Source organism: Salvelinus sp. IW2-2015, linkage group LG33, assembly GCF_002910315.2.
Source record: "Salvelinus sp. IW2-2015 linkage group LG33, ASM291031v2, whole genome shotgun sequence".
NCBI classification, from domain to species: Eukaryota; Metazoa; Chordata; class Actinopteri; order Salmoniformes; family Salmonidae; genus Salvelinus; species Salvelinus sp. IW2-2015.
In genome coordinates this window covers 13,211,254-13,232,161 of record NC_036872.1, presented here as the reverse complement: position 1 = coordinate 13,232,161, position 20,908 = coordinate 13,211,254, and the positions used below count along the sequence as shown (strand labels likewise).

Here is a 20,908-nt window from a genome sequence, read left to right as displayed (position 1 = left end):
TATCTTATGCCATTCCACCCATAATGATGTAATGATAATAGAATGTGTTTAGTATTCACATTTGTTGGAAAACCTGCATTTGATTTGGTCAATTTAATCAACTGTGTTTTTGTCCAGAAATGACTTAAAATAAGGTTAATTTCCACTACAATTTCTTGCGTTGGGTTGAAAYGAAGCACAAATGGCAATTCTCAGTTATTAGTCTAAGTGCAATTTGGATGTCTGCACAGCCCAGATCAATACCTCCACCACAGTCCACCTAACTCACGGTGCAGTCTCTTCTACTGACAGGTCACCGGATGACTACTCTTCTGCTCCTATTGTCTTATGGGACTGTGGGTGTGAGTGCTGCCCCCCTTCYWCCCCGTCATCCCACCCCTTTATCCCCTGKTATGGACAGGGCAGGATCTCACCTCCACTCTCTGCTGTCTAATGCACCCATTAGAGCTACACATTCACCCTCTCTCTGCCCCTAATGTCTTCCTCCCTACTGCCAGCCCATTCTCTGTAATGGACCTCGGCTGTTACAGCAGGAGAGTGAGCAGCTGACGGTTCCAGAAATACAGAAATCGCCCCATTTCATATTGGTTCATTCAAGTTTTGCCTCAGTATTTTTAAAAGATATACAGGGGAAATGTGTTACGTAGATTCACACAGGTGAAGTACAGCATTGACATAATATCTGTATAGATTTAATCGAGCCTTCCTATTGGTAATGATTGCTACCTGTGTTGGGGAAGCTCCTCTGAAAAGATAGTTTACCAAGCTACCAATTACTTCACACTGAAGGAAGTTAAGCTACACTAAAGCTACCTTTATGACAAATATAATTTAGTTAACTAATGTTACTTTGAAAAAGTAGTTATAAAACGGAGTCTGGTACTCTCTAATGTGTGGATAGGTCACTCGCAGTAGAATGATTCCGGACTGCACTCTGGTCAAAGAGTGACGACAGACACAGAAGCCCAGTCTAGGAGTTTTAATGACGAAACAGGTTATACATGAAAGAGAAAATTACTACAATGTAAATCCAATAAATAATATTACAGTAATGTCAGCTATCTCTATACACAACTTACAATAAGAGAAAAATAACCCCGTAATTCCTCTCGGGAGAATTAACATTACAGTTACAACAACTGGTAGGGTAATCACATAATTGTACAAAATGGTAAAAGAACTGGTGAAGAAAGTTACCCATCCAAATCAAATCAAATTGCATTGGTCGCATTCACATATTTAGCAGGTGTAGCGAAATGCTTGTGTTCCTAGCTCCAAAAGTGTGGTAATATCTAACAATACACAACAATACACACAAATCTAAAAGTAAAATAATGGAATTAAGAAATATAGAAATATTAAGACGAGCAATGTCGTAGTCCGAGAATATACAGTGCATTTGGAAAGTATTCAGACCCCTTGACTATTTCCACATTTTGTTACGTTACAGCCTTATTCTAAAATAGATGAAATCGTTTTTTCCCCCTCATCAATCTACAAGCAATACCCCATAATGACAAAGCAAAAACAGGTTTTTATACATTTTAGAAAATGTATAAAAAGAATAAACTGAAATATCACATTTACATAACTATTCAGACCCTTTACTTTGTTGAAGCACCTTTGGCAGTGATTACAGCCTCGAGTCCTCTTGGGTATAACGTTACAAGCTTGACACACCTGTATTTGGGGAGTTTCTCCCATTATTCTCTGCAGATCCTCTCAAGCTCTGTCAGGTTGGATGGGGAGCGATGCTACACAGTTATTTTCAGTTCTCTCCAGAGATGTTTGATCAGGTTGAAGTCCGGGCTCTGACTGGGCCACTGAAGGACATTCAGAGACTTGTCCCGAAGAAGCTTCTGCGTTGTCTTGGCTGTGTGCTTAGGGTCGTTGTCCTGTTGGAAGGTGAACCTTCGGCCCAGTCTAAAGTACTGAGCGCTCTGGAGCAGGACTCTGTACTTTTCTCCGTTCATCTTTCCCTTGATCTTGACTACTCTTCCAGTCCCTGCCACTGAAAACATCCACACAGCATGATGCTGCCACCACCGCGCTTCACCATAGGGATGGTGCCAGGTTTCCTACAGATGTGACGCTTGGCATTCAGGCCAAAGAGTTCAATCTTGGTTTCATCAGACCAGAGAATCTTGTTTCTCATGGTCTGAGAGTCTTTATGTGCCTTTTGGCAAACTCCAAGTGGGCTGCCATGTGCTTTTTACTGAGGAGTGGCTTCCGTCTGGCCMCTCTACCATAAAGGTCTGAGTGGTGGCGTGCTGCAGAGATGGTTGTCCTTCTGGAAGGTTCTTGCTCACCTCCCCACAGAGGAACTCTGGAGCTCTGCCAGAGTCACCATCGGGTTCTTGGTCACCTCCCTGTCCATGACCCTTCTCCCCCAATTGCTCAGTTTGGCCGGGCGGCCAGCTCTAGGAAGAGTCTTGGTGGTTCCAAAATTCTTCCATTTAAGAATGGTGGAGGCTTCTGAGTTCCTGGGGACCTTCAATGCTGCAGAAATGTTTTGGTACCCTTCCCCAGATCTTTGCCTTGACACAATCCTGTCTCGGAGCTCTACGGACAATTCCTTCGACCTCATGGCTTGGTTTTTGCTCTGACATGCACTGTCAATTGTGGGACCTTATATAGACAGGTGTGTGTGCCTTTCCAAATCCTCAGGATATGCGGTTTCCAGTTTGCACAAGGTCTAGTGTACMKTAATTCYTTGAGATCCGTCGTGGTATCGGCTTGAGGGGGAATATGCACGACTGTGACGATGACTGAAGATAACAATGCAGTTGGCATTTGATTGTGAGGTATTCTAGGTCAGGTGCACAATAGGATTTGAGTTCCTGTATGTTACCACAATAGCACCATRAGTAATTAATCATGAAACATACAGTACACCTCCACCTTTCTTCTTTCTGGAGAGTTCTTTATTGCTATCTGCGCAATGTACTGAGAACCCAGCTGGCTGTATGGACGGGGACAGTATATCTGGAGAGAGCCATGATTCCGTAGAGCAGAGTATGTTACAGTCCCTGATGTCTCTCTGGAACGAGATCCTTGCACTGAGCTTGTCTGCTTTATTGTCCAAGGACTGAACATTAGCGAGTAATATACTCTGAAGCGGTGGATGGTGTGCACGCCTCCTGAGTCTAACTAAAAGTCCACTCCGAATACCTCTTCTCCACTGGCAGTGTTTTGAAGCAGCCTCTAGGATAAGTTCAATCGCCTTGAGTGGTACGAACAAAGGATCTAATTCAGGAAAGTCGTATTACTGCCACTCTGATATCCCAAAGTTATTTCCGGTTGTATGTAATAACACAATAATGTGCTAATAATGTGAGAAATAACACACAAAAAATACAAAATACTGCAAAGTTGCTCAGGTGCTAGAAACAGTGGCCATCTATCGACGCCAACCTGTTCTCTACATACGTATTACTTGTATTTACATATAACAATAGCAACAGGAATATTCTAACAGTGAAATAAATATTTGTTCTGACTTACATTTGGTAGAAAATGCACAAATATCCCTGCAAAGGAAACACAGTCTGGTATCCACTAAAGCCAACTGGAAGTTCAATAAAATGTCCATTTAGATCTAATTAAATTTAGCGAGATTCTTAATTCAAATCTAACAGGCTTTTATACAACCACCCCAGAATTAGTGTAAATAATTAGAATTTAGTAAAAGCCTCCATCTTCCTTTCTACGAAGGTAGGTCTGCATTGTCTAACACGGCAGGAAGCTCCACCAATCGGGCAACAAGACGCAGGTAGGTTCGTTACTTGACCTTGACCTCCACAGTCCGGATCCTTCCATCTGCACCTGGGATCGTCTTCACTATCCGTATGATGAGCAACGAGGCTCCACTATCATGGCCACTTGTCCAACCTTCAAGTCTGGTGTGTTCTTCCACCACTTCTGCCTCTGCTGAAGACTTGGCAARTAGTTCCACATKAAGTGGGTYCAAAGTAGTCAGCCAGGACCTTACTATGCTTCCAACGGTGTTGTCCAAGAAGGTCTTTGTCTGCATATACAGCATGTGGGAGTGAAGCATCATGTCGCCCCATCAAGAGCAGATAGGGCGTGACTGGATCGGGGTCTGCTACATCTGCTGAAACATAGCCAAGGGGCTTGGAGCCTAGTATGCCTTCCACCTCCGTATGGATCCGTTAGGAGGACATCTTCATGTTGAGTTACACAAAGAGCATTCTGCACAGACCTTATTCCCTCAAAAACGGATCTTCAAATCAAATCAAATTTTATTGGTCACATACACGTGATCACATACACGTGATTGGATGATTGATGTCAGAGCAGAACAGACTAAGATACAGTAGAATAGTATAGGAAACAGTATATACAGTTGAAGTCTGAAGTTTACATACACCTTAGCCAAATAAATTTTAGCTCTGTTTTTCACAATTCCTGACATTTAATCCTAGTAAAAATTCCCTGTCTTAGGTCAGTTAGGATCACCACTTTATTTTAAGAATGTGAAATGTCAGAATAATAGTAGAGAGAATGATTTATTTCAGCTTTTATTTTATTCATCACATTCCCAGTGGTCAGAAGTTTACATATACTCAATTAGTATTTGTAGCATTGCCTTTAAATGGTTTAACTTGGGTCAAACGTTTCAGGTAGCCTTCCACAAGCTTCCCACAATAAGTTGGGTGAATTTTGGCCCATTCCTCCTGATAGAGCTGGTGTACTGAGTCAGGTTTGAGGCTTCCTTGCTCGCACACACTTTTTCAGTTCTGCCCACAAATTTTCCATATGATTGAGGTCAGGGCTTTGTAATGGCCACTCCAATACTTTGTTGTCCTTAAGTCGTTTTGCCACAACTTTGGAAGAATGCTTGGGGTCATTGTCCATTTGGAAGACCCATTTGCGACCAAGCTTTAACTTCCTGACTGATGTCTTGAGATGTTGCTTCAATATATCCACATAATTTTCCTTTCCTCATGATGCCATCTATTTTGTGAAGCGCACCAATCCCTCCTGCAGCAAAGCACCCCCACAACATGATGCTGCCACCCCCGTGCTTCACGGTTGGAATGGTGTTCTTCGGCTTGCAAGCCTCCCACTTTTTCCTCCAAACATAACGATGGTCATTATGGCTAAACAATTCTATTTTTGTTTCATCAGACCAGAGGACATTTCTCCAAAAAGTACAATCTTTGGCCCCATGTGCAGTTGCAAACCGTAGTCTGGCTTTTTATGGCAGTTTTGGAGCAGTGGCTTCTTCCTTGCTGAGCGGCCTTTCAGGTTATGTCGATATAGGACTTCTTTTACTGTGGATAAAACTAGATACTTTTGTACCTGTTTCTTCCAGCATCTTCACAAGGTCATTTGCTGTTGTTCTGGGAATGATTTGCACTTTTCGCACCAAAGTATGTTCATCTCAAGGAGACAGAACGCGTCTCCTTCCTGAGCGGTATGACGGCTGCTTGGTCCCATGGTGTATATACTTGCGTACTATTGTTTGTACAGATGAACGTGGTACCTTCAGGCGTTTGGAAATTTCTCCCAAGGATGAATCAGTCTTGTGGAGGTCTACAATTTTTTTTCTTAAGTCTTGGATGATTTCGTTTGATTTTCCCATGATGTCAAGCAAAGAGGCACTGTGTTTGAAGGTAGGCCAAGAAATACATCCACAGGTACACCTCCAATTGACTCAAATTATGTCAATTAGCCTATCAGAAGCTTCTAAAGCCATGACATAATTTTCTGGAATTACCAAGCTGTTTAAAGGCACAGTCAACTTAGTGTATGTGCATTTCTAACCCACTGTAATTGTGATACAGTGAATTATAAGTGAAATAATCTGTCTGTAAACAATTGTTGGAAAAACTACTTGTGTAATGCACAAAGTAGATGTCCTAACCGACTTGCCAAAACTATAGTTTGTTAACAAGAAATTTGTGGAGTGGTTGAAAAACAAATTTTAATGAATCCAACCTAAGTGTATGTAAACTTCTGACTTCAACTGTACATGTGGTCTGTGTACAGAGGGAAACAGGATAAAAGCATTGCCGCAGGAAGTAAAGGTGCTGAGGGTGCTGCACCACCCCCTGAAAAATTTGAATTAAACAAAAATATGAATAAAAAAAATATTCAGTACCAGTCAAAAGTTGACACACCTACTCATTCAAGGGTTTTTCTTTATTTTTACTATTTTTTACATTGTAGAATAATAGTGAAGACATCAAAACTATGAAATAACACATATGGAATCATGTAGTAACCAAAAAAGTATTTATCAAATCAAAATATATTTTATATTTAAGATTCTTCAAACCAAAAATCTCAAATTTGGACTCATCAAACCAAAGGAGAGATTTCCACTGGTGTAATGTCCATTGCTCTTATTTCTTGGCCCAAGCAAGTCTCTTCTTCTTTTTGGTGTCCTTTAGTAGTGGTTTCTTTGCAGCATTTCAACCATGAAGGCCTGATTCACGCCGTCACCTCTGAACAATTGATGTTGAGATGTGACTGTTACTTGAACCCTGTGAAGCATTTATTTGGGCTGCAATTTCTGAGGCTGGTAACTCTAGTGAACGTATCCTCTGCAGCAGAGGTACTGTAACTCTGGGTCTTCCTTTCCTGTGGCGGTCCTCATGAGAGCCACTTTCATCATAGCGCTTGATGGTTTTTGCGACTGCACTTGAAGAAACGTTCAAAGTTTTTGAAATGTTCCTCATTGACTTTCTTTCTTGTCTTAAAGTAATGATGGACTGTAGTTTCTCTTTGCTTATTTGTCTTGCCACAATATGGTCTTGGTCTTTTAAAAATAGGGCTATGTTCTGTATACCCCCCTACCTTGTCACAACACAACTGATTGGCTCAACTGCATTAAGAAGGAAAGAAATTCCACAAATGAACTTTTAACAAGGCACACCGTTTAATTGAAATGCATTCCTGGTGACTACCTCATGAATCTGGTTGAGAGAATGACAAGAGTATGCAGAGCTGTCATCAAGTCAAAGGGTGGCAACTTTGAAGAATCTCAGAAGAACTGGGGCTTTACTAGTCCTGTATTAGCGGATCGATTTATCCTACTGAATTTACTGTTAGTTCTGTTTTTATACACAAATAACAGTCCCCCCAAAAATGCTAACCTCCCCTGTTATTGTAATGGTGAGAGGTTAGCATGTGTTAGGGGTATGATATTTGTGCGTCTGTAACTTTCTCACTCAACATTATTCACGATTCATTCAGGATTATCCACGATCATGGTAGCATCCACATTAATGTAGAAGTGTTTAGGAACTTATTTACAATAAAAGGGACTCCATTAATTTATATTGGGCATAAAATAATCTGAAACACAACCAAAACAAACAGCAAATGCATCCCAAAAATGTGTCGAGTCAGATGCTTGATGTAGTCATTGCCTGCTTTGAATATGGGACCAAATAACTTACTTTTTACTACTTTAATACACATATAAGTGAATTTGTCTCAATACTTTTGGAACAATCTGCACTCTCTGACCTCATAGTCATTGTATCATTTCAAATCCAAAGTGCTAGAGTACAGAGGAGAAACAATACACAATGTGTCACTGTCTAAATGCTTTTGGAGCTCACTGTAAGTTCAGGAGTAAAAATGTGCTTAACAAATCGCATAATAAGTTGCATTCCTTGTTCAATCATTTTTGAATGACTACCCCACCTCTGTACCCCACACATACAAGTATCTGTAAGGTACCTCAATTGAGTACTACATTTCAAGCACAGATTCAACCACAAAGACCAGGGAGGGTTTTCAATGCCTCGCAAAGAAGAGCACCTATTGGTAGATGTGTAACAATAAAAAGCTATTAATTAGGCTTTGGATGGTGTATCAATACATCCAGTCACTACAAAGATACGGGCGTCCTTCCTAACAGTTCCTAGAGAAGAAGGAAATTTCTCAGGGATTTCACCATGAGGCCAGTGGTGATAACAGTTACAGAGTGTAATGGTTGTGATACGAGAAAACTGAAGATGGATTAACAACAGTGTAGTTACTCTACAATACTAATGTAAATGACAGAGTGAAAAAAAGGAAGCCTGTACAGAATACAAATATTACAAAACATGCATCCTGTTTGTAATAAGGCAGCTAAGTATTACTGCAAAAAAAAAGTAAATAAAATAACTTTTTGTCCTGAATACAAAGTGTTGTGTGGGGCAAATCCAATACAACACATTACTGAGTACCACTCTCCATATTTTCAAGCATCGTGGTGGATGTATCATGTTATGGGTATTTTTGTCATCGGCAAGGACTAGCGAGTTTTTTAGGATACAAAGAAACGGAGTAAAGCAATAAGCACAGGAAAAATCAGAGAGAAAAACCTGGTTCAGTCTGCTTTCCACCAGACACTGGGAGATGAATTCACCTTTCAGCAGGACAATAACCTAAAACACAAGGCCAAATGTTCCTGAGTAGCCTAGTTACAGTTTTAACTTAAATCGACTTGAAAATCTATGGCAAGACTTGAAAATGGCTGTCTAGCAATAATCAACAATCAACTTGACAGCGCTTGAAGAATAAAAAAATGTATAATGGGCATATATTTTACAATCCAGGTGTGCAAAGCTCTTAGAGACTTACCCAAAACGATTCACAGTTGTAATCACCGCCAAAGTGTTTCTACAAGCATTGACTCAGGTGTGTGCAGGGCTGTTATGGGGTCCATACCGCGGTGACGAGTCGTGAGGCAGTCAAATTCCACGTGACCGTTTAGCCATGGTAATTAGGCTTCTCCAAGCTCTGATGCTGCTGATTTCTATAAGCAATGCAATTGTGTGAGAAAACAGAATGATGATCTCTATTAAAAAGAGGAGGATCCCATCAGCTTTCTATAGGCTAGGCCTACTATTTTTATTCTCAACTTTCCTAATATTAAGCACATTGCTTCTCTTTATAACAGGAGTATAGCCTACCTGGCTGGCATGAAAATGAACTACGGGATAAGCGTCCTCCATTTGCTATTTAAGTGCATAGATGACATGTATTAATTTGGGATCTATCGCATCCCTTATTTATCCCAGAATATGTTTGGAATATTTATTTCTTGCACAGAATATAATAGGTCAACTTTTGTACTATGGGGGATAGTAGATTGACATAGGCTAATGCTTTTGCTGTTGCCTACTCATCTTGTTGGCTGACGAAATGTAAATGTTGACAGCATCTTCAATATGCGCCTCGGAATTGGATAAGGACGCGCACAGTTGCGTCCCCGATATGTCTTTCTTCACTTGTAGCCTGTGAGAAAGACCCGATCACGTGACGGAGAGCCATATCAGTGAGAGGTGCTTCGGCACCTAGCCGGGATAAGGGAATTATAATTATTACATTCAGCCTAAAGGCACAATGACCACTGGCTGCAAAAGGCATGGATTTTTTTAGGGGGCATTGTGGACACACAAAGGGGATGCTATAACGGCTGTCGTAGTCGTTCTCCTCCTCAGACGAGGAGGAGCATGGATCGGACCAAAATGCGGATTGGTAAGTATTCATATTTTAATGGGAAAACAACAAACACTACAAAATACAACAACCAACAAACGTGAMTAACCYGAAACAGTCCTGTGTGGCCCAAACACTGACACAGGAACAAACACCCACMAAACACAGGTGAAACCCAGGCTGCCTAAGTATGATTCTCAATCAGGGACAACGATTGACAGCTGTCTCTGATTGAGAATCATACCAGGCCGAACACAAAATCCCAACATAGAAAATCAAACCTAGACCAACCCACCCAACTCACGCCCTGACCAACTAAAACAAATACAAAACAAAGGAAAACAGGTCAGGAACGTGACAGATGCAGCCGGGAAATTAGAGGCATTATCAAGTGCTTGTCAAATTGTGAATGAGAGTTTCATGAAGTGTGTACAGCCTGTGCAAAAAACTAAGCAGAGCTAATGCCTTTCATGCAACTTTTTTCAAATCATCATTAGAGTTGCATTGTGCAGCCTTAGAATGTATTAAATATCAAAACATATCTCCCAACATTTTTATCACAACTAAAGTTACATAAATAACTAAATTAAGCATATCGGAGTACCTGTTACTTTGTTAACCGCTCAACACAGAATAGCCGCATGTGTGCACTCCCTCAAATTGTTTGGAGAAAATATTATTTTTATTTTATTGAGCTATGTTCAATTGTATTCTTCATACTATAAAATAATATAGCATACTGTCATGGAGTTCTAAGCAAATCTTGTCTGCTAAATGAACTAGTGTAGCACACAGCCATATGGCATAGCCAGATCAGGGCCTAACATAAGGACATAACATAACTCAGAGTAAGCTTTTCTGTTCTTCTGAAATAGACTACATTTTCTTCATATCATGCTTCTTTAGACCTGTCTAAAATAAATAAATAATTTATTGTGATGGTGTAAGCTATTTTACATGGCTTTATTAGACTTTTTAAATGTAGATGTTCCAAAGGTCTGGAAACCAGGAGATGCTAAGTGTGTTTATATTAATTAATGGTCAGTTACTGTGACTGGCGCAGACAGAGATGGCCGCCTCGCTTCGCGTTCTTAGGAAACTATGCAGTATTTTGTTTTTTTATGTATTATTTCTTACACTGTTACCCCAGGAAATATTAAGTCTTATTACATACAGCTTGGAGGAACTATTGGATATAAGAGCAACTTACCAACATTATGACCAGGAATACGACTTTCCCGAAGCGGATCCTCTGTTTGGTCCACCTCCCAGGACAATGGATTGGATCCCAGCAGGCGACCCAAAGCAACGGCGCCGCAGAAGGGACAGACGGGGTGGTCTTCTGGTCAGGCTCCGTAGACGGGCACATCGCCCACCGCTCCCGAGTATACTACTAGCCAATGTCCAGTCTCTTGAGAACAAGGTAGACGAAATCCGAGCAAGGGTTGCCTTCCAGAGAGACATCGGAGATTGTAACATTCTCTGTTTCACGGAAACATGGCTTATATGGGATACGTTATCAGAGTTGGTACAGCCACCTGGTTTCTTCACGTATCGCGTTGACAGAAACAAACATCTCTCTGGTAAGAAGAAGGGCGGGGGTGTATGCCTTATGATTAACGAGTCGTGGTGTGATCATAACAACATACAGGAAATCAAGTCCTTTTGTTCACCTGACCTAGAATTCCTTACAATCAAATGCCGACCGCATTATCTACCAAGAGAATTCTTTTCGATTATAATCACAGTCATGTACATCCCCCCCAAGCAGACACCTCGACGGCCCTGAAAGAACTTCATTGGACTCTATGTAAACTGGAAACCACATATCCTGAGGCTGCATTTATTGTAGCTGAGGATTTTAACAAGGCTAATCTGAAAACAAGGCTCCCTAAATTTTATCACCATGTTGAATGCGCGACCCGGGCTGGAAAAATTCTGGATCATTGTTACTCTAACTTCCGCGACGTATACAAAGCCCTCCCTCGCCCTCCTTTTGGCAAATCTGATCATGACTCCATTTTGTTGCTCCCAGCCTATAAACAGAAACTAAAACAGGAAATGCCCGTGCTCAGGTCTGTTCAACACTGGTCAATCGTTGAACATCACCGACCAATCTGATTCCACGCTTCAAGATTGCTTCGATCACGTGGACTGGGATATGTTCCGGATAGAGTTGAACAAAAACATTGATGTATACGCTGATTCGGTGAGCGAGTTTATTAGCAAGTGCATCGGTGATGTTGTACCCACGGCGACAATTAAAACCTTCCCCAACCAGAAACCGTGGATTAATGGCAGCAGTCGCGCAAAACTGAAAGCGCAAACCACTTTTAATCAGGGCAAGGTGACCGGAACATGACCGAATACAAACAGTGTACCTATTCCCTCCGAAATGGCAATCAAACAAACTAAGCGTCAGTATAGAGACAAAGTAGAGTCGCAATTCAACAGCTCAGACACAAGAGGTATGTGGCAGGGTCTACAGTCAATCTCGAACTACAAAAAGAAAACCAGCCTCGTCGCGGACCCTGATGTCTTGCTCCCAGACAAACTAAACAACTTCTTTGCCTGCTTTGAGGACAATACAGTGCCACCGACACAGCCCGCTACCAAAACCTGCGGGCTCTCCTTCACCGCAGCCAACGTGAGTAAAACATTTAAACGTGTTAACCCTCGCAAGGCTGTCGGCCCAGACGGCATCCCTAGCCGCGTCCTCAGAGCATGCTCAGACCAGCTGGCTGGTGTGCTTACGGACATAGTTCAATCAATCCCTATCCCAGTCTGCTGTTCCCACATGCTTCAAGATGGCCACCATTGTTCCTGTTCCCAAGAAAGCTAAGGTTACTGAGCTAAACGACTATCGCCTCGTAGCACTCACTTCCGTCATCATGAAGTGCTTTGAGAGACTAGTCAAGGATCAAATCACCTCCACCCTGCCTGACACCCTAGACCCACTCCAATTTGCTTACTGCCCCAATAGGTCCACAGACGACGCAATCGCAATAACACTGCACACTGCCCTAACCCATCTGGACAAGAGGAATACCTATGTAAGAATGCTGTTCATCGACTACAGCTCAGCATTTAACACCATAATACCCTCCAAACTTGTCATCAAGCTCGAGAACCTGGGCTTTGACCCCGCCCTGTGCAACTGGGTCCTGGACTTTCTGACGGGCCGCCCCCAGGTGGTGAGGGTAGGAAACAAGATCTCCACCCCGCTGATCCTCAACACTGGGGCCCCACAAGGGTGCGTTCTCAGCCCTCTCCTGTACTCCCTGTTACCTATGACTGCGTGGCCATGCATGCCTCCAACTCAATCATCAAGTTTGCAGACGACACTACAGTAGTAGGCTTGATTACCAATAACGACGAGACGGCCTTCATGGAGGAGGTGAGGGCCCTCGGAGTGTGGTGTCAGGAAAATAACCTCACACTCAACGTCAACAAAACAAAGGAGATTATCGTGGACTTCAGGAAACAGCAGAGGGAGCACCCCCCTATCCACATCGACGGGACAGTAGTGGAGAAGGTGGAAAGTATTAAGTTCCTCGGCGTACACATCACGGACAAACTGAAATGGTCCACCCACACAGACATCGTGGTGCAACACTGCCTCTTCAACCTCAGGAGGCTGAAGAAATGTGGCTTGTCACCAAAAACACTCACAAACTTTTACAGGTGCACAATCAAGAGCATCCTGTCGGGCTGTATCCCTGCCTGGTACGGCAACTGCTCCGCCCACAACCGTAAGGCTCTCCAGAGGGTAGTAAGGTCTGCACAACGCATCACCGGGGGCACCTGCCCTCCAGGACACCTACACCACTCGATGTCAAAGGAAGGCCAAAAATATCATCAAGGACAACAACCACCCAAGCCACTGGCTGTTCACCCCGCTATCATCCAGAAGTCGAGGTCAGTACAGGTGCATCAAAGCTGGGACCGAGAGACTGAAAAACAGCTTCTATCTCAAGGCCATCAGACTGTTAAACAGCCATCACTAACATTGAGTGGCTGCTGCCAACATACTGACTCAAATCTCTAGCCACTTTAATAATAAAAAATTGTATGTAATAAATGAATCACCAGTCACTTTAAACAATGCCACTTTATATAATGTTTACCTACCCTACATTACTCATCTCATATGTATATACTGTGCTCTATACCATCTACTGCATCTTGCCTATGACGTTCGGCCATCGCTCATATATATATTTATATGTACATATTCTTATTCATTCCTTTACACTTGTGTGTAAAAGGTAGTTGTTGTGAAATTGTTAGATTACTTGTTAGATATTACTGCATGGTCAGAACTAGAAGCACAAGCATTTCGCTACACTCGCATTAACATCTGCWAACCATGTGTATGTGACCAATAAAATATGATTTGAAATTTGATTTGATTTGGTTTATTTGCTTGACAATCTCAGGCTGGAATATTTCATGAGCGCCACAGCCCTAGGTGTGTGAATACTTATGTAAATTAAATATTTCTGTATTTCAGTTTCAATCAATGTGCAAAAATGTCTATACTGAACAAAAATATAAACAAAACATGTAAAGTGTTTCCCAATGTTTCATGAGCTGAAATAAAAGATCCCAGAAATATTCCACATGCACAAAAAGCTAATTTCTCAAAAATGTTGGGCGCAAATTTGATAGTGAGCATTTCTCCTTTGCCGAGATAATCCATTCACATGACAGGTGTGGCATAAGAAGCTGACTACTTTATTTACCACCACAGTCAGATGCTGGCACTAAGACCACACTCAGTCACCTGTATTAGGAAATAAGCAAACAGGAAACCACTCACCCAGAGGCGGCGCTCCTAGTGGCCAGAGACTTTAATGCAGGGAAACTTAAATCAGTTCTACCAAATTTCTATCAACACGTTCAATGTGCAACCAGAGGGAAAACAATTCTAGATCACCTGTACTCCACACACAGAGACGCGTACAAAGCTCTCCCTCGCCCTCCATTTGGTATATCCGACCACAACTCTATCCTCCTGATTCCTGCTTACAAGCAAAGATTCAAGTAGGAAGCACCAGTGACTCGGTCTATAAAAAAGTGGTCTGATGAAGCAGATGCTAAACTACAGGACTGTTTTGCTATCACAGACTGGAACATGTTCCGGGATTCTTCTGATGGCATTGAGGAGTACACCACATCAGTCACTGGCATTATCAATAAGTGCATCGAGGACGTCGTCCCAACCATGACTGTACGTACATACCCCAACCAGAAGCCATGGATTACAGGCAACAATCGCACTGAGCTAAAGGGTAGAGCTGCCGCTTTCAAGGTGCAGGACTCTAACCCGGAAGCTTACAAGAAATCCTGCTATGCCCTGCGACGAACCATCAAACARGCAAAGCGTCAATACAGGGCTAAGATTGAATCATACTACACCGGCTCCGACGCTCGTCTTATGTGGCAGGGCTTGCAAGCTATTACAGACTATAAAGGGAAGCACAGCCGCGAGCTGCCCAGTGACACGAGCCTACCAGATGAGCTAAATCACTTCTATGCTTGCTTCAAGGCAAGTAACACTGAGGCATGCATGAGAGCATTAGCTGTTCCGGACGACTGTGTGATCACGCTCTCCATAGCCGACGTCAGTAAGACCTTTAAACAGGTTAACATACACAAGGCTGCAGGGCTAGACGGATTACCAGGACTTGTGCTCCGGGCATGTGCTGACCAACTGGCAGGTGATTCACTGACATTTTCAACATGTCCCTAAGTGAGTCTGTAATACCAACATGTTTCAAGCAGACCACCATAGTCCCTGTGCCCAAGAACACACAGGCAACCTGCCTAAATGACTACAGACCCGTAGCACTCATGTCCGTAGCCATGAAGGGCTTTGAAAGGTTGGTAATGGCTCACATCAACACCATTATCCTAGAAACCCTAGACCCCACTCCAATTTGCAAACCGCCCAAACAGATCCACAGATGATGCTATCTCTATTGCACTCCACTCTGCCCTTTCCACCTTGACAAAAGGAACACTTATGTGAGAATGCAATTCATTGACTACAGCTCAGCGTTCAGCACCATAGTACCCTCAAAGCTCATCACTAAGCTAAGGATCCTGGGACTAAACACCTCCCTCTGCAACTGGATCCTGGACTTTCTGACGGGCCGCCCCCAGGTGGTGAGGGCAGGTAGCAACACATCTTCCACTCTGATCCTCAACACTGGGGCCCCCCAGGGGTGCGTGCTCAGTCCCCTCCTGTACTCCCTGTTCACCCACGACTGCATGGCCAGGCACGACTCCAACACCATCATTAAGTTTGCAGACGACACATCAGTGGTAGGCCTGATCACCAACAACGATGAGACAGCCTATAGGAAGGAGGTCAGAGACCTGGCCGGGTGGTGCCAGAATAGCAACCTATTCCTCCACGTGAATAAGGAGATGATTATGGACTACAAGAAAAGGAGTACCGAGCACGCCCCCATTCTCATCGACGAGGCTGTAGTGGAGCAGGTCGAGAGCTTCAAGTTCCTTGGTGTCCACATCAACAACAAACTAGAAATGTCCAAACACACCAAGACAGTCGTGAAGAGGGCAGGACAAAGCCTATTCCCCCTCAGGAAACTAAAAATATTTGGCATGGGTCCTGATCATCCTCAAAAGGTTCTACAGCTGCAACATCGAGAGCATCCTGACTGGTTGCATCACTGCCTGGTACGGCAATTGCTCTGCATCTGACCGCAAGGCATTACAGAGTGTAGTGCGTACAGCCCAGTACATCACTAAAAATTGTCAAAGACCCCAGCCACCCCAGTCATAGACTGTTCTCTCTACTACCGCATGGCAAGCGGTACCGGAGTGCCAAGTCTAGGACAAAAAGGCTTCTTAACAGTTTTTACCCCAAAGCCATAAGACTCCTGAACAGGTAATCAAATGGCTACCCAGACTATTTGCATTGTGTGCCTTCCCCCCACAACCACTATTTTTACGCTGCTGCTACTCTCTGTTTTATCATATATGCATAGTCACTTTAACTATACATTCATGTACATACTACCTCAATTGGGCTGACCAACCAGTGCTCCCGCACGTTGGCTAACCGGGCTATCTGCATTGTGTCCCACCCACCACCTGCCATCCCCCTCTTTTACGCTACTGCGACTCTCTGTTCATCATATATGCATAGTCACGTTAACTATATCTACATGTACATACTACCTCAATCAGCCTGACTAACCGGTGTCTATATGTAGCCTCACTACTTTTATAGCCTCGCTACTGTATATAGCCTGTCTTTTTACTGTTGTTTTATTTCTTTACTTACCTATTGTTCACCTAATACCTTTTTTGCACTAATGGTTAGAGCCTGTAAGTAAACATTTCACTGTAAAGTCTACACCTGTTGTATTCGGCGCACGTGACAAATAAACTTTGATTTGATTTGAAGTAAGTTCCAGTACCACCAAGCTGCTGCAAAATGTAGTTAAATTACTAGTTGAACTACAAGTAGTTCACTGATTGCTACACAACATGCTTAGTCATGGTTAGTATCACACTAAAACACAGGAATGCAAGATGTCTTGAAAATTCCCAAGCATAATCCATTCTGTCAAGTTTGGATTTGGCTCTATTTATTCACTATCTATGCATCATGTTTCTCGGGACGGATCAGGATTTCAAAGCATGTTATCAACTGAAAATGAGTCATTTCTATAAGAATACCAGCAGTATGATAACACAACTATTAATGCGCTATAACAGTACATCTGATAGTCCTGTTTGTTAGCTCAATCGTAAGCTCCTCTCTCTTTCAGAGGTTGTCCAATCTGTAGTTAATTAYGCTGAAGACTTGACAGAGGAGATTGTAGAATCTCTTTAATCAAGGCAAGGAGATAACCCAGAGTGCCAAAGCTGCATGACAGCCACATCACAGGGGACCCTCTTTTAAATTAGYTCTGGTTTAATTGAATAAGACTCACGTTATCAGCATTCAGGCTATTGCAAATCGGCACGTGTCTCAATTATATTTTGGTTTGTAACTCAATTAAAAGAGGTGATCCATCATCCACTGTATAGTTAGTAGACATGCTATGGTTAGGTTAGAGTTACTGTAACAACTGAATAATGAAAATGTACCTATATAGGCAACTGAGTTCATAATGTTGCGTCTGCAGTAAGGTAGTAAAGTCTATTCTTCACATATCCCATTAAAAAGTACTCCTGGTTGCTTCAGACGTGGTGCGGTTTTATCTGTATTGATCCTGTTTCAATGTCTGCCTCTGAGATGATCAGATGTGGGCCACAAGCACAAACAACACAGAATGGAAGTATTTTTAGACCTTTGCTCTCGATAAAAGAGAAGGAACTTCCCACCCATTTGTTGTCTTGTTTGTGTTAACTGGTGCCCTTGTTAAAAGGGAAGTCAATAATGGGTTGCTGCTAGCCTCCCACCCAAACTGTCCATTGCAATCAATACTTTTTGGTTGTGTTGTGTGTTGTGTGTGTGTGTGTGTGTGTGTGTGTGTGTGTGTGTGTGTGTGTGTGTGTGTGTGTGTGTGTGTGTGTGTGTGTGTTGTGTGTGTGTGTGTGTGTGTGTGTGTGTGTGTGTGTGTGTGTGTGGTGTGTGTGTGTGTGTGTGTTCCCATCCTCCATGTCTTTCATTTCTCAGCTCTCTCTATGTGCACGTCCAATCTCACCCCTCACATACACCAGCCTAATAAGGCCTTTGTAGAGGACTCAGGAACAGCTATTCTATGCAGCCTTGTAATCTTTCATTTTCAGTTCCTATCTACTCTCCTTACTTACTTCTTCATTTGCGGCTTAAAAGGTGTATGCAAATATTTATTTCAGTTGGCTCGATCTGTAGTTTGTTACAGACTCATTCTCACCTTAAAAACATTCTCTCTACCCGTCATTACTGTAGCAAACTATTTTGTGTGTGTCTGCCCTCACAAATGTGTCTGCGCCATTCATAGATTAGTGTTTTTAGTCTAATGTTTAGAATGTATTGCGCAATGGCAGACCTAAACAGAATGCTACATTAAACATCAAAATAAGAACCAAATGCTCATCCATCATATAATGTTTATTGAACTCTCATATACTGCAGGATTCATCAGAAGGACACCATAGTACTAAAGTTAGAGATGCAGACTGTGCAATGCTGTGGCATGCTAAAGCTCTCTGAAACTTTAAATCACAGAGGTGTAGGTGAATATCCTAAAAGTAATGCTTCTGCTGTGCAAGGCACATTAAGCACATTACAGTATTCAGGTATAGCTCTTTTCAGATGAAAGCCTTCACCCCTTAAATTAATACAGTTTTCATCGTGTCTCATCTACAGTAGCATTACATTATTGTTGCTGGAACATCCTCTTTATACCGTATATATCCAGCTAGTCCTGCACTTAAAACAGATTTGTCAATTTCATCATCATTTCATAATATATCATCAGTCAGGTGTGTCTGTGATAATGCTGCTTGTGTTACACAATTCATTGTTTTCAAATAGTACAAAGAGTAAAAAAATGTGACCTTTAGGCCACTGAGAGTAATACTGTCTCTTGTCTGATTTGGCAGGATCTGGGCTTGGAAGGAACATCCCTAAATGACATCTTATATAAGAACGCTGCTTTTCTCAACCTGGTGGATCCCATCTCCCATGAGCTGCTGCTAAGCCTGGCTCGCGAGATGCAGTGTCCCAAGAAGGTAAGATCTCCAAAACACTTATCTCAAGGTATATTGTCTGCTTAGCTTGGAATCAAACTTCCCAGAAATCAAGATGTCGACAGAATAATTATCATCATGAATAGAATGATATGCTGTTCCAATACAATCACTAATGAGGAAAGTCTTCCACATTTGCCATGCAAATGGTTTGGCTTTATAATGATTGGTGCTATATAGGGTTGCAAAGCTACCGGTAATTTACCAAAGTTACCGGAATCTTCTGTAATTTTGGTAATTACCAGAAAATATAGGGCAATCTATAGAAACTTTTGTAATTTATCCTTGGATAACTCATATATAGTTAAATTTTTTATATCTGTGTCCATATTGTCCATGAGTTTCTAGTAGATAGACCATATGGTTCAAGAGAAAATATATTATAAGTGTGGAGAAAAAATATACTGTATAAAGGATTCATTCTGAAACCCTCATATTAAACACCAATGGTATTCACTAAATTGGTGGTTTATATTTAGGATAATGTTTTACAGCTTTGTCATTATATAATTGTTGTATTTAAATTGTTTTATTTGTGATAAGGCCAGTCATATTCTGAAGTACCCAAAAAGGCCACTAGATGTAATCTTCTAAAATTCAAAATAAATCTTGAAAGTTACCGAAATTCTGGTAGTTTACTGGTATACTTCGGAGGTTTCCAGTGATATTACCATACTATCACGTTTAGGTTAGACCCAGATGCAGACGTAACAAGAGTTTATTACAACCACAGGGGCAGGCAAACGACAGGTCAAGACAGGCAGGGTTCAATAATCCAGAAAGGGTGTAAAGGGTCCAGAACGGCAGGCAGGCTCAGGGCCAGGGCAGGCAGAACAGTCAAAACCGGGAAGGACTAGAAAACAGGAGCAAGAAACAGGCAGGAGCAGGGAAACAAACGCTGGTAGGTTTCACGAACAAAACGAACTGGCAATAGACAAACAGAGAACGCAGGTATAAATACACAGGGGATAATGGGGAAGATGGGCAACACCTGGAGGGGGGTAGATACAATCACAAAGACAAGTGAAACCGATCAGTGTGACACATACAGAGGAGCTGGATGTTGTTTGCATAGAAAGATTGCTAAAACAATTACATGATCATTTTTCAGTTTTGCGACAGTTACACATTGAGTTGAAATGGGATGTGGATGCAAAAAGTAACAGACTTTACATAATGTTGATTAATGTGCACTTGTAACGCTTGTCTAATTCCTCCTCCTCGGAAGAGGAGGGATTGGACCAAAGCGCAGCGTGGGAATTAGACATAATGAATTTATTTAAATGATAGACGAACACATTTACATTTACATTTAAGTCATTTAGCAGACGCTCTTATCCAGAGCGACTTACAAATTGGTGCATTCACCTTATGATATCCAGTGGAACAACCACTTTACAATAGTGCATCTAACTCTTTTAAGGGGCGGGGGGGTTAGAAGGATTACTTTATCCTATCCTAGGTATTCCTTAAAGAGGTGGGGTTTCAGGTGTCTCCGGAAGGTGGTGATTGACTCCCCGCCACCGCGCCATCCCCTCCAGCCGAACTGGCGTCAGAGGGAGTTTGTTCACCATTTGGGTGCAGAGCAGCGAACAGTTTTGACTGGGCTGAGCGGGAACTGTACTTCCTCAGAGGTAGGGAGGCGAGCAGCCAGAGGTGGATGAACGCGATGCCTTGTTTGGGTGTAGGCCTACGATCAGAGCCTGAAAGGTAGAGGGTG

General features: G+C 42.3%; 1 protein-coding gene and 1 long non-coding RNA gene across 3 annotated transcripts in view; one reads left to right on the top strand and one right to left on the bottom strand.

Annotated features, from left to right (window-relative positions):
• LOC139023532 (leucine-rich repeat-containing protein 75B-like) overlaps positions 1-20,908 on the top strand; it is a 35,346-nt gene that overhangs the window by 1,323 nt on the left and 13,115 nt on the right. For both annotated transcript variants that reach the window (XM_070436856.1, XM_070436855.1), the window contains one exon: positions 19,042-19,170. In XM_070436856.1, coding sequence (XP_070292957.1) covers positions 19,042-19,170 — 129 coding nt within the window. The remainder of the gene's footprint in view (positions 1-19,041; positions 19,171-20,908) is intronic.
• Positions 6,931-9,617, bottom strand: LOC139023570 (uncharacterized). Its single transcript, XR_011474708.1, has 3 exons — positions 9,578-9,617; positions 8,608-8,782; positions 6,931-8,411 (listed from the first exon to the last, which is right to left on the bottom strand). It is a non-coding gene; the product is annotated as an uncharacterized lncRNA (long non-coding RNA).